General features: G+C 55.0%; 1 protein-coding gene across 11 annotated transcripts in view; it reads left to right on the top strand.

The window, feature by feature from the left end:
• The window catches only part of FBF1 (Fas binding factor 1), a 36,376-nt gene that overhangs the window by 9,128 nt on the left and 8,650 nt on the right, over positions 1 to 18,598 (top strand). For 5 of the 11 annotated variants that reach the window (XM_023211778.1, XM_023211774.1, XM_023211773.2 and 2 more), the window contains 23 exons: positions 135 to 195; positions 1,407 to 1,457; positions 3,272 to 3,389; positions 3,928 to 4,005; positions 4,589 to 4,708; positions 5,041 to 5,176; positions 5,316 to 5,449; positions 6,029 to 6,128; positions 7,830 to 8,288; positions 9,425 to 9,526; positions 9,792 to 9,880; positions 10,050 to 10,108; positions 10,914 to 11,090; positions 11,256 to 11,356; positions 11,490 to 11,696; positions 13,086 to 13,193; positions 13,285 to 13,424; positions 13,504 to 13,712; positions 16,507 to 16,629; positions 16,714 to 16,899; positions 17,351 to 17,527; positions 17,599 to 17,736; positions 17,830 to 17,947. In XM_023211778.1, the coding sequence (XP_023067546.1) occupies positions 135 to 195; positions 1,407 to 1,457; positions 3,272 to 3,389; positions 3,928 to 4,005; positions 4,589 to 4,708; positions 5,041 to 5,176; positions 5,316 to 5,449; positions 6,029 to 6,128; positions 7,830 to 8,288; positions 9,425 to 9,526; positions 9,792 to 9,880; positions 10,050 to 10,108; positions 10,914 to 11,090; positions 11,256 to 11,356; positions 11,490 to 11,696; positions 13,086 to 13,193; positions 13,285 to 13,424; positions 13,504 to 13,712; positions 16,507 to 16,629; positions 16,714 to 16,899; positions 17,351 to 17,527; positions 17,599 to 17,736; positions 17,830 to 17,947 (3,191 nt within the window). Of the gene's footprint in view, positions 1 to 134; positions 196 to 1,406; positions 1,458 to 3,271; positions 3,390 to 3,927; positions 4,006 to 4,588; positions 4,709 to 5,040; positions 5,177 to 5,315; positions 5,450 to 6,028; positions 6,129 to 7,829; positions 8,289 to 9,424; positions 9,527 to 9,791; positions 9,881 to 10,049; positions 10,109 to 10,913; positions 11,091 to 11,255; positions 11,357 to 11,489; positions 11,697 to 13,085; positions 13,194 to 13,284; positions 13,425 to 13,503; positions 13,713 to 16,506; positions 16,630 to 16,713; positions 16,900 to 17,350; positions 17,738 to 17,829; positions 17,948 to 18,598 lie in introns of those variants that run through there. The other 6 variants (XM_023211782.2, XM_023211776.2, XM_023211780.2 and 3 more) reach the window with 6 other exon arrangements.

Genomic DNA, 18,598 nt, shown 5'->3' with positions numbered 1-18,598 from the left:
GTGACATTCCTTTAGCACCTCTGTTCTCCAGAGAAATCTATCCGAGATTCCTTGGGCTTTCTAAGCCACTCTTCCCCTTTTTAGTCATCCAGTGCCCTTGGATGCACGTAGGGGCTGACGCCTCCCCTTTGCAGGTCCCTCCTGGGTGATGATGTCTTCAGCACCATCGCAGGCCTGGAAGAAGCTGATGCTGAGGTAAGCCTGGCCATTTCCTACTCCTCCACCTCTCTGCCTATCCCAGAAACAATGAGATGGGTGTTGTTGCCAAGGGGCTGCCCGCAGAAGGGGTTAGAAGTCCCTGCAAAGTCACTTTGTTCTTTCTTTTTTTTTTTTTTTTTTTTTTTTTTGAGATGGAGTCTCACTCTGTTGCTCAGGCTAGAGTGCAGTGGCGCGATCTTGGCTCACTGCAACCTCCACCTCCCGGGGTCAAGCAATTCTCTTGCCTCAACCTCCCAAGTAGCTGGGATTTTAGGCGCCTGCCACCATGACTGGCTAATTTTTTTTTGTCGTTTGTTTTTTTTTTATTTTGAGACGGAGTCTCCCTCTGTTGCCCAGGCTGGAGTACAGTGGTGCAATCTTGGCTCACTGCAGTCTCCACCTCCTGGTTCAAGCAATTCTCATGCTTCAGCCTCCTGAGTAGCTGGGATTACAGGTACCCACCACCACGCCTGGCTAATTTTTGTATTTTTAGTAGAGGTGGGGTTTCACTGTGTTGGTCAAGCTGGTCTCAAACTCCTGACCTCTTGATCCGCCCGTATCGGCCTCTCAGAGTACTATGATTACAGTCTGAGCCACTGTGCCCAGCCAAAGAAAATAATTTTTTTATTTTTAGTAGAGATGGGGTTTCACCATGTTGACCAGGCTGGTCTCAAACTCCTGACCTCAAGTGATCTAACCACCTCAGCCTCCCAAAGTGCTGGGATTACAGGCGTGAGCCACTGCGCCCGGCCATCACTTTGTTTTTAAAGCAAAATAATGCCCAAGGGCCGCCGAGTGACTCAAAGCAGAATCCTCTTTCCTGTAGTAAGATGAGTGGAAGGGAGAGCTCCCTGAAATGGCTAGAGTCTTAGATGTTGCTCCTTTCCCCTAGTAAGCTCCACAGCTGTCCATTGGCATGGGTGGGAAGTAGCAGAATTCCGGTGCTGGATGGAAGGGTTCTCTGCGGTTGGAAGGGGCAGGAATGGCAGTGCTTTCTGAGTCTCTACAACCAGGCAGGTTTGGCTTCAAACAACTGCCAAGCCCAAGCAAGAGGAACAAAGCCACCCTTCTGTGTAAACTCCGTTGGCTGTGTAAGCTCCTGACGCGCCATCTGCCCTAATAGAAGCAAGGGGCCAGGACCCTGAATTTTATGGGGCCTTGACTAATGTGTCTCCTAGTCTGTGTCCTCACCCTCCTTGTGGACTTAGGTTTCAGGTATCTCAGAGGCAGACCCACAGGCTCTGCTCCAGGGCATGAAGGTAAGGAAATAGCTTGCATGATTCTTAGAACTGGGGGTGGGTGGGGTGGGGTCATGATATTTTGTACCAAGGCTTCATTCTCCCTCTAATTTCTCCCTTTACAACCTGTGTTTCTGAGCCCTTCCTCGTGCAAGCATGGAACTCGTCTGTGAGCCGTTGGCCTTCTCGCCTTTCTGGGTATCAACCAGTGTTGCTGGTATATAGAGAGTGGAGGGTGCCACAGGCCTCTGGGGAAATGGGGCCAGCCCTACACGGAGTCCCACCTAGCTGGGTCCCCTCACTTCCACCTAGAGGACAGAGCGGGAAACTGTCTCCTCTAATGCTTGTTCTTAATTTTTCTCCATATTTCTCTCCACATTCCCTGCCAAGCCCCCTTCAATACTGCTGTCTCCTCATCAGATCAAGCCCAGCGCCAATCTTTGCAATGGATTTTTAAGGCACAGATTCTGAAGAATTTGTAAGGACGTAATCTCTAGGTTGGCCTAGGACACCTTGTTCTCCCTCTCCTTCCAGCCAGCAGCACCCTGCTGTCTGACCCTTGGGGTTTTGTGTCCCTTTTAGTTAACCCATTTTACCAGAGTCCCTAGGACAAGGTCACGCTTTTGGTTACAGCCCTGTGGGGCTCTTGTTTTTGTTGTGTTTTTTTGTTTTTTTGGTATTTTTTTTTTTAGAGACACTGTCTCATTCTATCACCCAGACTGGAGTGCAGTGGTGTGATCTCATTGCAACCTTACACTCCTGGCCTTAAGCGATTCTCTTACCTGGGCCTCCCAAAATAATGTAATTACAGGCATGAGGCACCACACCCGGCCCAGATTCAGCTTCTTTAACCTCATCTTGAAATCTTTCTCCTCAAAGGCCAGGCACAGTCAGTCACACCTGTAATCCCAGAACTTTGGGAGGTCGAAGCAGTAGGCTCGCTTGAGCCTAGGAGTTGGAGACTGCAATGAGCTATGATCACACCACTGTGCTTCAGCCTGGGTGACAAAGTGAGACTCTGTCTTCAAAAAAAAAAAAAAGCCTGGCATGGTGGCTTACTCCTGTAATGCCAGCACTTTGGGAGACCGATGCAGGTGGATCACTTGAGCTCAGGAGTTAGAGGCTGCAATGAGCTATGATCGCACCACTTCACTCCAGCCTGGGTGACAGAGTGAGACTCTGTCTTTATTTTATTTTATTTTTAATTTATTTTTATTTTTTTGAGACGGAGTTTTGCTCTCTTGCCTAGGCAGGAGTGCGTTCGTGCGATCTCGGCTCACTGCAACCTCCAGCTCCCAGGGTCAAGCGATTCTCCTACCTCAGCGTCCCAAGTAGCTGGGACTACAGGCGTGCACCACCACGCCCAACTAAATTTTGTATTTTTAGTAGAGACAGGGTTTCACCATGTTGGTCAGGATGGTCTCGATTTCTTGACCTGGTGATCCACCTGCCTCAGCCCAAAGTGCTGGGATTACAGGCATGAGCCACTGTGCCCGGCCAATATTCTGTCTAAAAAAAGAAAAAGAAGGAAAGCTTTTTTCCCCAGACCAGCCACCTAGGATCCCTGGGCATAACCCACAAGTCCTCTGACTCAATTTTTGATGCTAACTTTGAGTCTCATCCCAGAACCATGAGCTGGACTCCACTCCACCCCACCCTGCTTACCTTTAGTTCCATTTTCTTTCTTCACTCACTGTTTTTCTCAATAGTTTTTGCATTTTCCTTTGTTTTCTCACAATTCTGCCCCTGGGGTGCCAACAGCCCATCTCTCTTGGGTAGAAGTCCTCACCCCCTTATCAGACATCATCCTCTGCCTTCCCTCCCTGGTTTTCTAGGACCTGGACGGCATGGATGCTGACATCTTAGGTCTGAAGAAGTCTAATCCAGCCCCTAGCAAAAAAGCTGCAAAGGACCCTGGGAAAGGAGAGCTGCCCGGCCACCCCAAGCCTGCAGGTGGGTCAGTAGCCAGTGAGAAAGGTACATGAGAGACGGCTCCTCGAATCTGTTAGGGAGACTTTGAGGATGTGGAAGATGCTAGTAGGAAGCGTTTGTGTCCTTGGGTTTTCTCTGCGCAAGCTGGAGAGGTCAAGAAGCAGTTGTGCGTGTGTGTGAGTGTGTGTGGTGGGGTAAGGGGACAGCTTGAGTTTCCTCCCTTCCTCGAGCTGTTCCAGGCCCTCTGGGTCCAACATGGCAGCTCCTGGAGAAGCTGTGTGAGTTAAAATGGAGAACTCTATGGTAGCCTGTGCCTCTCCTGAACCCATGTCTCTGGAGTGACTCATGATGAGGGAGCGGAGGTAGCTCCTACCACATTTCCCTACCAGAAGCCCATGGGAGAACTGGAGACTCCTCCCTTGGCTGTGCCCATGGCCATGAGCCCCCAGCTTCCCAGGAAGAAGTGTACCCCATCCCAGAGGTCCCAGTCCATAGTATGGGAGGAAGACTTTGGCCAGGAGAGACTCAGGCCTACAACCTTGCCTTCTGCTTCCTGCAGGGGGCGCCATATCCACCAAGAAGTCACCTCCGTCTCCCAGCAGCTCTGGGCATCAGAATGGGAGGTTTTCCTCTGAAGGTATCATAGGCTCCTGTCATGCCTCTGGGACACTCTGGTTTGGGAGTAGAGCAGCCTGGGTACACTTTCTGGCCCGAGGCCCCGCTGCTGCCTATGTCACATGGGGAGCAGAGAGCTGGTGCCACTGGTTTAGTTCCTCATGAATTCATGTCGGGACCAGTTATATTGTATCGGCTGAGATATTGGGGAACTTACTTGCAAAGACCTTAAAGCCAGGCATCAAACTGAAGATTTTCCCCAATATAGGAAGAAGCCCCTTTCCCGTCATGAATGTGTGGACATTTTATATCTCTTTTGATGCTTGAGGGACATTTCCAGAAGGCCATGCAGCCTGCAGAGTCAGAGGCCCCATGGGCAAGCCTGAGGCAGGCCCTGTAGGCCCAGGGCCGCCCTCCGACTCCCTCTCCCCTTGCCCGGCCTCTGGAGTCCCTGTTGCCCCAGGCCCCACCCTCCGGATGCCAGGGGGCTTGTTTATGTACTGGAGCAGCCACAAGTCTTGACTTGAGCGCTGCTCCCCAGTTCAGGCTTGCTTTTCCTCAACTAAGTGCTGCGGGCTGACCTGTGCTTTCCCTTCTGCTGTGAGACGTGGAAGACCCGTTGGCAGGACTTCTCTCCTATGATGAAGAAGGAATCACCAAGAAGCCGCCTGTGACAGAGAGTAAAACAGCTTCTGACAAGAGCCCCAGCACAGTCAGAGATCAAGGTAGGGTGGAGTGGGCTCATTTCCCATCCTGGAGGAAGGCTTTATTGGCAACAGGCTAACCAACCTTTCTGGAGCAGAACCAGAGGCCTCTCCCGGGTGGGGACCAGAGGTGTAAGGTCCAGTACAAAGAGATCATCAGCCTTTAGGAATAGGGAGGTAGGATGTGTGAATCTGAGAGTAGGCTGGAGGAATTGGGTCCCGTGACAGACCGGGCAGGTCTAAAGCCTGTCGTCCTACCCAAAGGTGCAGAGAAACCACCCCCCAACCCATTCAGATATCACAGCTGAGAGCAAGAAGGCTGTGGACATTGGGCCTTGTGTTCTGTCTTTCAGGTCCCTCTATTCCGCTAACTCCTGGAGACACCCCCATCCGAAAAAGAGAAGAATTGTTTGACGATGGGGATGACATCATGGCCACCTTGGGGTTTGGAGACAGCCCCAAAGCAGAGAAGAGGCAGATGGGAGACCAGTAAGGATCCCTATGAGTAGGCCGGGCTGCTGCCTGAGGCTGTTGCTTCAGATTCAGTGAAAAGCTGGTGGACGGGTACTGCGGGGGTCCCAAGAGCCCCTCACACCCAAACGTTCCTGCCATGTGTCCCGTCCTGCAGGGAAGGGCCTCGCCCTGCTCGCTCCACGCTGGATGAGCTGCTGGGTCGAGGCACGGCCACCAAACTCCTAGCCCGCCCAGGCACAGGGGAGCACAGGGAGTTCAAGCTAGACAAGAAGTACCAGAGGCCACAGGGTAAGGAAGCTTGCGGGGGCCGCGACAGGACAGGAGGGAGGCCTCTAGATCAGGCTTTCGTTACAACCTGTAATAAGAAATCAGCCTCACATCCTGATACACACATGTAATTATACACGTCTGTAGCTGAGACAAAAGCGTCATGTAATAATACTTACCAAGACCACTGTTCGTGCTCGGTCGTCTATGATTGAGATGCTGTTTGATTTGGAAACACACTGACTGTGACACATTAAGCTGGTTTCTCGGCCCCCTCATGGGTAGCAGCTCACATCTGAAAAGCACTGCTCTGGCCAGTGTTTCTCGAAGCATCGGCCCACAAGCTGTCTGCTGAGAATCGTTCTTGTGACACACGCAGCTCGCTGGACCTGACCTCAAGGGATCCTGGGGCAGGGCCCGCCTACTGCAAGGCCACTGCATCTTTCTGGCCAGTGCCTGAGGTGCTCCCTTCCCAGCAGCTTCCCTCTGCTTGTCTTACACAACAAGCTACCAAATTCAGCTTTTGTTAGAATTTTGCAGCCGCAAATGAGCTCAGTTTCCCCTACTCCAGATCATGGTCACAGACTCCTTAATTCACAGAGAGTGAAGATGCATGGGGGGACGAGGACTTCACCTTTGGAGCCTATCAGCCCACCGTGGGCTCCTCTGAGGGCCGGCAGTCCCACAGGCAGTCTGTCAGGTAAGTGGGGCCTGCAGGAGGCCTGGCCTCTGAGACAGATCGTCCACTGGGAAGATAGGCCCCTGCAGCTGGCCCCTGTCCCACCCAAGAGTCTCGTGTGGGAGGCCACAGGGTACAAGGCCCTCAGCTCTGTGGGTGCTGGAGGAAGCAGGAGATGGCCTGGTCTCGCCAGCCCAGACAGAGTGGTGGAGACGGCCCCAGTGGGAGCCCCCATCCCAGACACTGCTCAGGTTCGCCAGTGCCCCACCCAGCCTCAGAAGGAAAGGAGCAGGTAGGCCTGCCTCCACCCAAAGTCCCTGAAATCATAAAAGGCTGTAATGTCACTCAGTCTCCCCAAGGAACATACATCCCGATGGGTAGCAAGACCTCTACAGTGGCCTCTGCAGTGGCATCTCAGACCCTGCTTCCCAGGAACTCTGCTGTTGAACCTGCCGTGACAATTTGGACAGCGTGATCCTCGCAGTTTACAAAAAAAAAATTAAAGCAGTGATAGGATTTTCTGAGTCTGGAGTTTTTTTCCCAATATATATTTTAAACTTTATATTTGAAGGAATTTCAAACTTCAAAAGTTGGCTGGGTGCGGTGGCTCACACCTGTAATCTCAGCAGTTTGGGAGACCAAGGCAGGTGGATCACCTGAGGTCAGGAGTTCGAGAACAGCATGGCCAACATGGTGAAACCCCGTCTCTGCTAATAATACAAAAAGTAGCTGGGTGTGGTGGTGGGCACCTGTAATTCCAGCTACTCGGGAGGCTGAGGCAGGAGAATAGCTTGAACTCCAGAGGCGGAGGTTGTGGTGAGCTGAGATTGCACCGCTGCACTCCAGCCTAGGCAATAGAGTGAGACTCCATCTCAAAAAAAACACTTCAGAAGTTGTAAGAACAGCGCCGGGAACCCCTCTCATCCTTTCCCAGGTTCAGCAGTTGTTCCCATTATGCGAGGTTGGCTTCTTCAGCCTCTTTCTATCTGAATGGCTCTGTGCATATTGGCATTTCTTCCCACACCCAGTATATTCTTAACCCTGGGTACCTGCTGCCACTGGTCAGTGACAGATGAAGGCCACAGCCAAACAAAATGAAGTAACTGTTGCTGGAAAACCTGGAAACCACTTAATCCAATTTATTATTTTTTTTAGACAGAGTCTCACTCTGTCACCCAGGCTGGAGCACAGTGGCATGATCTCTGCTTACCGCAACCTCCACCTCCCAGGTTCAAGCAGTTCTTGTGCCTCAGCCTCCCAAGTAGCTGGGATTACAGGCGCTCGCCACCACACCTGGCTTTTTTGTGTGTGTTTTTAGTAGAGATGGGGTTTCACTGTGTTGGCCAGGCTGTCTCGAACTCCTGGCCTTAAGCGATCTGCCCACCTTGGTCTCCCAAAACTCTGGGATTACAGGCGTGAGCCACCATGCTCGGCCTAATTTTTCTTTAGACCTGTGTGCCCATGGCTCTCATTTCATTCTGTTCCTGTTCTCTGCGGGGAGAACTGTCCCTGGTTCATGTGATGGAAGTCAAGATCTCTGTACTTCGTTGTTCTACAGACAGCACGTGGCCTGCCACATGAGCCGCTCCAGGAGTCACTGCTTACTGGGCCTCAGCTGACCATGCAGGGTCCCTGGGCATCGTGCCGCCCAGCCGTAGGTTGCTAGGGGGCCACTGGGACTGGCTGCTTCCCCTGCCTGACACCCTCCTTTCTGTCTTGAAGTAGGTTCTTAGCAGACAGTGGCCCAGACCCCAAGGGAGAACCAGGCTCCAAACAGAGCCCTCCAGCTGCTTCCAGTCCCATCCAGCCCAGGAAGGGAGGAGCTGACTGGCTGGGCCTCAAGGACGAGGACTTGGACCTGCTCCCTGCCTCACCCACCAGAGAGGCCCGTCGGGAAAGCTCAGTGCCTGCCACGCCCTCAGTGCCTGCTCCTGCGAGCCAGCACTCCACACCAGCTGGGCTGCCCCCCTCCAGGGCACAGCCACCAACCGAAGGGGCAGGGTCCCCTGCCAAAGCCAGCCAGGCTTCCAAGCTGCGAGCCTCCAAGGAGGAGGAAGAGGAGGACTGGCTGAGACATACCCTGTCTCGGAAGAAGTCCCAAGGCCTGGCCAGAGAGCAGCGTGCTGGGGCCTCTGAGGGCCTGAGTTTGGCGGGGGCAGCGGGCCATCCCCCTTCTGGCAGGTATGGGCTTGGGCTGCTGTGGCTAGTAGTGGGAGAACTGGCTGCAGACTTGAGGAGCCCCTTTGCCCCTTCACCTATTGCAGCCTCAGTAGGGAGTTGGGGAACAAGGCAGGGCACCGTGGGCACAGAGGCTGTTTCTTGGCTTTGCTACTCTGCCTTTTGGGCACTGCAGAGAGAGCCTCTGGCTCCCGGGCTTGCCCCAGGGACACACCCAAGAAGGAGGGCTGTTGACATTCATGCCCTGACCGCCATGGGGACAGGTGCTAACTTGATCGGGCAGAAGACAGAGGGTACCTGAGGTGGCAGACACACCGCTGCCCTGTCAGCGCCCTCAGGCTGGAAGCCCCAGCGTCCAAACAACTAGTGCTTCTGCTGACTCCACTGAAGTGAATATTACGTGTGTGAGACGAAATGTCCCCGTGCTCTTTGAGAGTGTTAGAAAAGACACAGCGGCCAAGAGGCACCTCCTGGAGAAGCCCCTCTCCGTGGGGCAGGATAGCGAGTGACCTCTGAGGGCAGGAAGGCACAAGGGCCGGCAGGCTGGGGGAGTCCAGAGGAAGTGGTGAGATGTGCTGTGGCCAGAGCCCAGGGTAGTGAACTGGGGAATTTATGGCAGTCCAGGGACATCACCCAGTCCTGGGGTTGATGTCAGGAGGGCAGTTTTGACTTTGACCTGAGGCCAAGGGGAAAGCTCAGGCCAAAACAGAAGAGAGCCTGTCTCTTCACTGACCTGTGAGCCGAGAAAGAGGTGGAAATAATGGGAAAGGGAGCCAGCCAGATTTGGAAGACTGAGCAGAACCTTAATCTGGAGCTGAGCCGAGTTAAGTGGGCTGGAACAGGGCTCTGAAGTTGAACTTGACTCCAGTGTCTATAACATTTCCATTGTCACTGCTTGGACCATGTCCATTCACTGCGCCACTGTGGACACTGAGGCAGGAAGGGGGTACTTGAAGGGAAGAGACACCCTGAAATCCCAGGAGCTCAGATGTGGGAGGAGAACGCCCCAAGATGGGATGATGGGAGCAGGAGGAAGGGCGTCCACGAGCTTCACATGTGAAGCCCGTCCTGGGACCCATCTTCATCCAGCCTGACCTGGGCCTTCTGTCACCTTCACCTTGAATGCTGCCTTTCCTCAGCCAACCTGTCACCAGCACACAAGGACTTGAGCAAGCAGCTGCTGGAGGGAGCTCCGGAACAACTGCACAAGAAAGACCGTGTGTCAGGCCTGGTGACTCGGGGTAGGCCTGGGCTGTGGGCTGAGTGGGAGTGAGATCGTGGTGGGCAGCACAGGCCTCTGTCCTTAGAGAGGGACACAGAGGCTACTCACCCTGCCCCATCTCCATGCCTCAAACAGAGGCTGCCCACTCTGCCCCATCGCCGTGTCTCACACAGAGGCTGCCCACTCTGCCCCATCCCCGTGTCCCATGCAGAGGCTGCCCACCCTGCCCCGTTCCCGTGTCCCACACAGAGGCTGCTCACCCTGCCCCGTCCCTGTGTCCTCAGGTCCCCTGTGACTCGGAACCATGCTGCCTCAGCACTCCCTACAGGTTCCCCAAAGAGGGGACCAGCCCCTGGAGACCTCTCGGCCACTGGTTTGTTTTTTGTTTTCTGCTTCGTTTGTCAGTTTAACCCTGGGTGAGGAAGAGGTGCTTTGAGCTTCCTTTGGGGTCCCTGGGACATGAGTGACACCAGCCCCTCCTGGACACTCGCAGGCCCAGAGCCCTGGACCTCCTGCTCATTTCTCTGCTGTTGATGTTTCAGAGCCTGCCACCTGTTCCCCAAGCACCCAGGAACCCACAGAGCCTTCCGTGCCCATCCAGGTAGGGGTGTGGGCAGACAGGTCTAGCTCAGGACCTAGGGAGCAATTCTCCATGCCCAGAGGCAACACCAACAGTTTGACCTGATGACCTGCCAGGAAAAATATGTCAAACATACCAAATGTGATGTCAGCCAGCTCCCCCGGCACCCCCCACCAGAACTGCCTGAATCTTTAGCCTCGCTGTTCCCAGGCAGAGCTGGGTGTTAATTTGCCTACATCAGGGAGGAGTTTGAGGAGGTAGCCGGGCCGGGGAGCTGGGATGCTGCAGTCAGAAAGCAGGGCCCAGGGTCCTGTTCTGTCAAGAAAGCCTCCTCCACCCCTGCCATCCTCACACCACACCTCTGCCTCTGTTTCCCATGTGTGGCAGTCACCTGTGACATGTAGGCCTGGGAGGTGTGGCCCCCAGGAGTGTGTCCCTGGGAGATGGTGGGTAGGGGACAGCTTGTGGGAACCAGATTAGTGTCAACATGTGGGCTTCAGGCCTGACAGGAAAAGCCAGCGTCAGCTTTTGTCATAGCAGAGACTCTGCTGGGGCTCAGCCGTTTGTCTGGGAAGCCGGAGACTATGCAGGGGAGGAAGCTGTTCCGGGGCGGTGGAGGGAGACGTGCTCCTGACCAGACCTGCAAGGGGAGGTACACTGGGGACTGCTCAGCCACAGTGACTTTGACTCTCCAAGGCCTTGGACCCATCTGCAGCCACAGATCAGAAGCAGGGAGGTCCAGTGAGCAGCAGGCCAGGAGGTAGCTGATCTCAGCGGGGCCCCTGTCCCCTCCCTAACCAGGAACACCTCTCTTCCTCTCCGCCAGCCCCTGCTCCCAGAATCCCTGGCCCGGAGCCTGCTGCCAGGCACAGAATACCAGAAGCAGCTCCTGGCAGCACAGGCACAGCTTCAGAGCGGCACCACTGAGCTCCAGGCCAAACTGCTACAGAGCCAGGCCCAACTGCTACAGAGCCAGGCCCGGCTGGCAGAGCTGGAGACCCAGGTGAGGGCAGCGGGGCCACTGGTGCTGGGGGCAGGGTTGCGATGGGAGGGGACACTGAGAGTGGCTGAAAGCTTCCCCAGGAGGGAGGAGGGGCTGTTGGCACAGGGCAGCGTGGAGTACAGCTGCCTCCCCTCCCTGGTCGCTGGCCCTCCTGCTGTCTTCTAGGTGCGAAAGCTGGAGCTGGAACGGGCCCAGCATGAGCTGCTGCTGGGGAGTCTGCAGCAGCAGCACCAGGCAGACCTGGAGCTCATCGAGAGTGCACACAGGTAACCTGGTGCTGGCCCCAGCTCTGCCTTGGATCTCACGCTGACCCCAAAGGCCATCCCAGTGTGTCCGGAGAGGCTTTTAGGTGGCAGCCCTCTGCCTTCCTCTCACCATGGCTGGGTGTTCTGTTGGCAGAAGCCGCATCAAGATGCTAGAAACATCGTACCAGCAACGGGAGGAGCGGCTCCGGAGAGAGAATGAGGAGCTGTCAGCTCGGTATCTGTCGCACTGCCAGGAGGCTGAACAGGCCCGTGCTGAGCTCACAGCCCAGCACCAGCGGCGCTTGGCGGCCACAGCACAGGAGAAGGACCAGGAAATGCAGCGGCTCCAGGAGCTGCAGCGGTGAGGCCCAGGGACAGCAGCTGGGGAGCGGGCTTGCAAGGAGTAGCCGGAAGAGAGCCATCCCCATGAGACCCTTCGCTGTGACTCAGCAGCCTTTGGACAGGGGTTTGGATCCTTCCCTCCCGGTCCAGTGAGTGAGGACTGAGGGCTGGGCACACTGACTCATCACACCCATGGGTAGGGGTGCCACCTGCTCTTACAGAGGCAGGAGGGGGGTACCCACAGGCTGTTTAGGCAAGGCATGGCAGCAGCAAGGCACCCAGGGTCTAAGCACAGGGTCATCCACTCACCTACTCACGCAGTAGAGGCTAGAAACAAGATCCACCTGGGAAAGGCTTGCGCTGTTGTGCCTGCCGTGTTGATAGGGTTGCCTTTCTAGAAGAGAAGGAAACTAAGAAAAGTTACCTAAGGGAGTCAGGTTGATGAAGGCAGAGGCAGCCTTTTAAAACTGCTCAGGGCCGGGCACAGTGGCTTACACCTGTAATCCCAGCACTTTGGGAGGCCAAGGTGGGAGGATGACTTGAGGCCAGGTGTTTGAGACCAGCCTGGGCAACACAGTGAGACCTTGTCTCTAAAAACAATTTTTAAATTAGCTGGCATGATAGTGTACTCCTGTAGTTCCAGCTACTTGGGAAGCTGAGGCAGGAGGATACCTTGAGCCCAAGAGATCAGGGCTGCAATGAGCTATGATCATGCCACTGCACTCCAGCCTGGACCACAGAACAAAACGCTGTCTCTAAAAACATTTAAAAAATAAACACTTGGGAGGCCAAGGTAGGAGAACTGCTTGAGGCTAGCAGTTCAAGACCAGCCTGGGCAACATAGTGAGACCTCATCTCTACAAAAAAAGAAAAAAGAAAAGAAAAGAAAGACTGCTTGGGGCCGGGCGCGGTGGCTCACATCTGTAATCCTAGCGCTTTGGGTGGCCAAGGCAGGCAGATTGCCTGAGCTCAGGAGTTCGAGACCAGCCTGGGCAACACGGTGAAACCCCATCTCTACTAAAATACAAAAAATTAGCCAGGCGTGGTAGTGGGCGACTGTAGTCCCAACTACTTGGGAGGCTGAGGCAGGAGAATTGCTTGAACCCAGGAGGCGGAGCTTGCAGTGAGCCAAGATCATGCCAGTGCACTCCAGCCTGGGTGACAGAGCGAGACTCCACCTCCAAAAAAAAAAAAAAAGCTGAATAATGGGAGGATTGCCCATCTTAGTGTGTGTAGCATTGAGGCACCATGACAGATAAGACAGAGGAGCTGGGGAAACTGAGGCAGTGCCCGGCGGAGGAGAGGCCTGGGAGCAAGGGCTGCTCAGAAGCACGCCTTTCCACAAGGAATTACCGCATCCGGGTGGTCCAGCTCAGAGTGACCACCTTCCCCTCCCGCCTCCCCTCAGGGCGTCCATCCTAGAGATGCGCAGAGACCACGAGGAGCAGCTGCAGCGGCTAAAGCTGCTGAAGGACCGAGAGGTCGATGCGGCCACCAGCGCCACCTCTCACACGCGGTACGTGCGCCGCCCCAACCATGCCCGCCTGAGGGGGAGGTCTGGGGGGTCCCCGAGACCTTCAGGAGGGGCTGACCCAGTCTTCTTCCAGGTCCCTGAATAGCATCATCCACCAGATGGAGAAGTTCTCCAGCAGCCTGCACGAGCTGTCCTCCCGCGTGGAGGCCTCGCACCTCACCACCTCCCAGGAGCGGGAGCTGGGGATCCGGCAGCGTGACGAGCAGCTGCGGGGTACGCCCTCCCCTCTCAGCCACCCAGGCTCCTGGTGGGAAGGGGAGCTGCTGCTGAGCACCCTGTGGGTTGCCCCCAGCACTGCAGGAGCGGCTGGGCCAGCAGCAGCGGGACATGGAGGAGGAGCGGAGCCGGCAACAGGAAATCATCGGGAAGATGGAGGCGCGGCTGAATGAGCAGAGCCGGCTGTTGGAGCAGGTGAGGCCCATCCTCCTGGCCCTCCTGCCATGGGGCCTCTTCTCCAGGGCACCTGCAGGCATGACGGCACTGCTGACCTCACCTCCTCAGGTCAGCGCCCCATGTGCGGCTTCCTGCCTCTACATCCCCCTGCCCCGGCCAGGCCCTCAGCACTGCCCACCTGAGCCAGGCCCCCACCACACCCTGCCTGCTCCTCAGCACCACAAGCCCCTCGGCCACCTTGGCTGCCCTCCACAGTCTAGTCCCCGCAACCATCAGCTGCACTTCCCACTTCCTGACACTCCAATCTGTCACATCAGCTGAGGCCTGACATTGGGACAGATGCTCTTGCCTATTAAATGTCATCCTAGCTTCTTCAGCTCTCACAGAGACATTTGAATTCCCTAGATACCTTTCATATATAAGCACATGCTTTATTTAAATAATAATGACCTGGCCGGGCTCAGGGAGTCACGCCTGTAATCCCAGCACTTTGGGAGGCCAAGGCGGGTGGATCACGAGGTCAGGAGATCGAGACCATCCTGGCTAACACGGTGAAACCCCGTCTCTACTAAAAATACAAAAAATTAGCTGGGCGTGGTGGCGGGCGCCTGTAGTCCCAGCTACTCGGGAGGCTGAGGCAGGAGAATGGAGTGAACCTGGGAGGTGGAGCTTGCAGTGAGCCGAGATCGCGCCACTGCACTCCAGCCTGGGAGACAGCGAGACTCCGTCTCAATAAATAAATAAATAAATAAATAAATAAATAAATAAATAACAATGACCTTAGCCAGGCACAGTGGCCAGTGCCTGTAATCCCAGCTACTTGGGGGGCTGAGGCAGGAGGATCACTTAAGCCCAAGAATTTGCAACCAGCCTAGCGAGACCATAGCAAGACCCCGCCTCTAAAAAAAGTTTTTATGCCAGGCTAGTTGACTCAGGCCTGTAATTCCAGCACTTCGGGAGGCCAAGGCTGGTGGATCACTTGAGATCAGGAGTTCAAGACCAGCCTGGCCAACATGGTGAAACCCCATCTCTACTAAAAATAAAAAAACTAGCCGGGCATGGTGGTGCATGCCTGTAATCCCAGCTATTAGGGAGGCTGAGGCAGGAGAATCACTTGAACCCAGGACGCGGAGGTTGCAATGAGTGGAGATCGCACCACTGCACACCAGTCTGGTTAACAGCAAGACTCTGTCTCAAAAAAATAAATAAATAATAAAAACATTAAAATTTTGTTTTAATGAACTGGGTGTGGTGGTGCACACCTGCAATCCCTGCGTTTGCTCACATCCTTTTCCTTACCTGTGGAAATCTTTCTAGGCTGAATTCAATGGTAATGAATCTTTTGATGCTACCACCTCCATGAAGCCTTCCTTGTCCTCCACCTGTCTTTTTGTCCCCAGCTGTCATAAAGCGCTTTTTTTTTTTTTTTTAGAGACAGGGTCTTGCTCTGTCGCCCAGGCTGGAGTGCAGTGGTGTGATCATAGCTGACTGCAGCCTGACCTCCTTGGCTCAAGCCATCCTCCTGCCTCAGCTTCCTGAGTAGCTGGGACTACAGGCACACACCACCACACCCAGCTAATAGTGTATTTTTTGTTGAGATATGGGTCTCGCCATGTTGCCCAGGCTGGCCTTGAACTCCTGGGCTCAAGCAATCCACCCACTTAGGCCTTCCAATATTTTGAGAGTATAGGTGGGAGCCACCACGCCTGACCAAAAAAAAAATTTTTTTTAGAGATGGGGTCTCACTGTCACTCAGGCTGGAGTGCAGTGGCAAGATCTCGGCTCACAGCAGCTTGAACCTCCTGGGCTCAAGCAGTCTTCCCATCTCAGCCCCCAAGTAGCTGGGACCACAGGTGCATGCCACTATACCCAGCTAAGTTTTTGTATTTTTTGTAGAAACAGGGGTTTGCCATGTTGCCCAGGCTGATCTCAAACTCCTGAACTCAGACAGTCCGACCACTTTGGCCTCCCAAAGTGCAGGGATTACAGGCGTGAACCACCTTGCCCAGTCAAAAACTTTTTTTTTTTTTTTTTTTTTAGGTAGGGGTTTTGCTCTTTGCCCAGGCTGGAGTGCAGGGGTGCAATCTCAGCTCACTGCAACCTTTGCCTCCTGGGTTCAAGGATTCTCCTGCCTCAGCCTCCTGAGCTGCTGGGATTACAGGCAACTGCCACCTCACCCAGCTAATTTTTGTATTTTTAGTAGAGATGGGTTTCACCATGTTGGCCAGGGTGGTCTTGAACTCCTGACCTCAGGTGATCCACCTGTCTTGGCCTCCCAAAGTGCAGGGATTATAGGCCCTAGCCACTGTGCCTGGCCAAAAAAAATGTTTTTAAAGAAGAAAATAAAAATATCTCACTAGTCAGAGATGTCCACTGCTGACCTGATATCTATCCTGTAGCCCTATCAACATAGATAGAGATGCTTTTATGTTGTGAACCATTTTGATTCGCCTCTTCATTTGGTAACTGTGTTAAGCACCTGCCTGGGGTCAGGCACAGTGAAACTCTTGCCTCGTGCTGTGTGTGGCTGGGCCCACAGCACAGCATTAGGCCACCCTGTGCTTAGCCTGCTTGGCTGATGGGTGAGGACAGGCAGAGTGTGTAGCTGGCCATTCAGCGGCAGGGATGTTGCTGCTCCTTGGCCCTCCCAAGCTGCTAGCCTTGGTGCTGTTGGAGACCTGAGGGTTGGGAGGGCACCTGCTGGGTCCTCCTCTTGGGCAGAATCATGCAGGCTGGGCCCTGGCAGTGCCTCTCAGGCACCCCATTTTGTGCCTCTTTGGGAAGGACAGGTCAGTGGCATAGCGTGGGAGACACTGGTGGGTTCGTGCAGCTCCTCAGGGAGTGGCCAGGCATGATCCTCAGGGTGGGAACCACGCTCTCAATCCTGCCCTGGGCCCTACAGGAACGCTGGCGGGTGACTGCCGAGCAGTCCAAGGCGGAGTCCATGCAGCGCTCCCTAGAGGAGCAAAGGAAGGTCACGGCCCAGCAGATGGCCATGGAAAGGGCGGAGCTGGAGCGGGCCAAGGTGAGTCAAGCCACTGCACTCAGCCCCTGCCCCTGCCATTATGCCCAGGGACACTCACCCTGTGCCCTCACCCCCACATCCCAGAGCACCTTGCTGGAGGAGCAGAAGTCTGTCATGCTCAAGTGCGGGGAGGAGCGGCGGCGCCTGGCGGCCGAGTGGGCGGAGTTCTCTGCGCAGCAAAAGCTGAGTAAGGAGCGGGCCGAGCGCGAGGCCGAGCGGGCGCTGCAGGTGGACACCCAGCGGGAGGGCACCCTCATCAGCCTGGCCAAGGTAGGGCCCAGAGCCTCCGGACAGTGGAGGGCCCGGGGTAGCCTGCGCCTCTCCATCTGGACACATCCGCTTCTAGTTTTGGGAAAGGAGAGCGTAGCACTAATGTCACAGGAGCATAGGGATTAAAACAGTAACCACATCATCATGCTAACGGCTTCCTCCTATTGTCCTAGGTGCATTATACATATTTTGTCATTGGATCCTCATATTCCCATGACTTTGATCATTTAGAAATGAGGAAACTGAACTTCAGAGTTGAGCCTGCCACAGTCACGTGGCTTGTGAGGGCAGCACCCCGGCTTGGCCCCAGGCTTCTCTGGTCCTCCCTGGAAGCCCTTGGCTCCACCACCCCCTCCCAGGGGCAGGGTGGGCAGAGGGGACCCTCGAGTCCTGCACAGAGCGCAGCGCAACTCCTGGGAGGAGAATGCAGCAGGGCCTCTGCCATTTCCAGGAGCAGGCTGAGCTGAAGATCAGGGCCAGCGAGCTCCGGGCCGAGGAGAAGCAGCTGGCAGCGGAGAGAGCAGCCCTGGAGCAGGAGCGGCAGGAGCTGCGGCTGGAGAAGGAGAGGACCAACGCCACCGCCCTACGTGTCAAGCTCCGCGCCCAGGAGGTGGAGAGCATGAGCAAGGTGCTGCTGGGGCACATGGGTGTGGGCGCAGCTGAGCTCAGGCAGCCCTGACCCAGGCGGCCTCCCTGCAGGTGGCCTCCGAGAAGTACGAGGAGGGGGAGCGAGCATTGCGCGAGGCCCGGCAGGTGCAGGCAGAGCAGCAGGCCCGGTTGCAGGCGGTGCAGCAACAGCAGGAGAGGCTGCGGAAGCAGGAGCAGCACATGCACCAGGCAAGCCTCCCTGAGTGTATGACACCCCTGCCCCCGACACCCCCAGCCTCCCACCTGACAGCTGAGTCCTTCTTTCCGGGGGAATGGGGACAGGAGCATCTGAGTCTGGCCCAGCAGAGGCTGCAACTGGACCGCGCACGACAGGACCTGCCCTCCAGCCTCATGGGTCTGTTCCCCAGGGCCCAGGGCCCTGCAGCCTCCAGCCAGAGAGGTGAGTGGCTCCAGAAGGAAGGGTCGGCGGCTCAGGAGTGGGCAGGGGCAGTGCTAGGAGTGGGTAGGCCCTCCTCCAGCTGCTCCAGTTAAGGCAGCCAGCTGGGTTTTACAGTCACCTTATTTCTTTTTTACACAAATAATGTGTGTTAATTTTAGATAAATCAGAAACAGAGAGGAACGCTATTAGGAAAATGTCACCTTTTTCTGGACTAAGGGGAAAAAAAGGAAATTTAAAAAGTCATCATCAGGCTGGGCGCGGTGGCTCACGCCTATAATCCCAGCACTTTCAGTGGCTGAGGCAGGCAGATCACATGAGGTCAGGAGTTCGAGACCAGCCTGGCCAACATAGTGAAACCCTGTCTCTACTAAAAATGCAAAATTAGCCAGGTGTGGTGGCAGGTGCCTGTAATCCCAGCTACTCGGGAGGCTGAGGCAGGAGAATCACTTGAACCCGACAAGTGGAGGTTGCAGTAAGCTGAGATTGTGCCACTGCACTCCAGCCTGGACAACAGAGGGAGAGTACGTTTAAAAAAAAAAAAAAAAAAAGTCACCCTCAACACCACTCCCAAGTCTAGAGAGAAGCACTTTTCACTTTTAACATTTTAGTGCATGATGTTCCACTCAGGTACATTTTTTTTTTTTTTTTTTT

Source organism: Piliocolobus tephrosceles, chromosome 16 (assembly GCF_002776525.5).
Source record: "Piliocolobus tephrosceles isolate RC106 chromosome 16, ASM277652v3, whole genome shotgun sequence".
Lineage (NCBI taxonomy): Eukaryota > Metazoa > Chordata > Mammalia > Primates > Cercopithecidae > Piliocolobus > Piliocolobus tephrosceles.
Note: the sequence above shows the minus strand (reverse complement) of the source record. Positions and strands in the feature narration are given on the sequence as shown.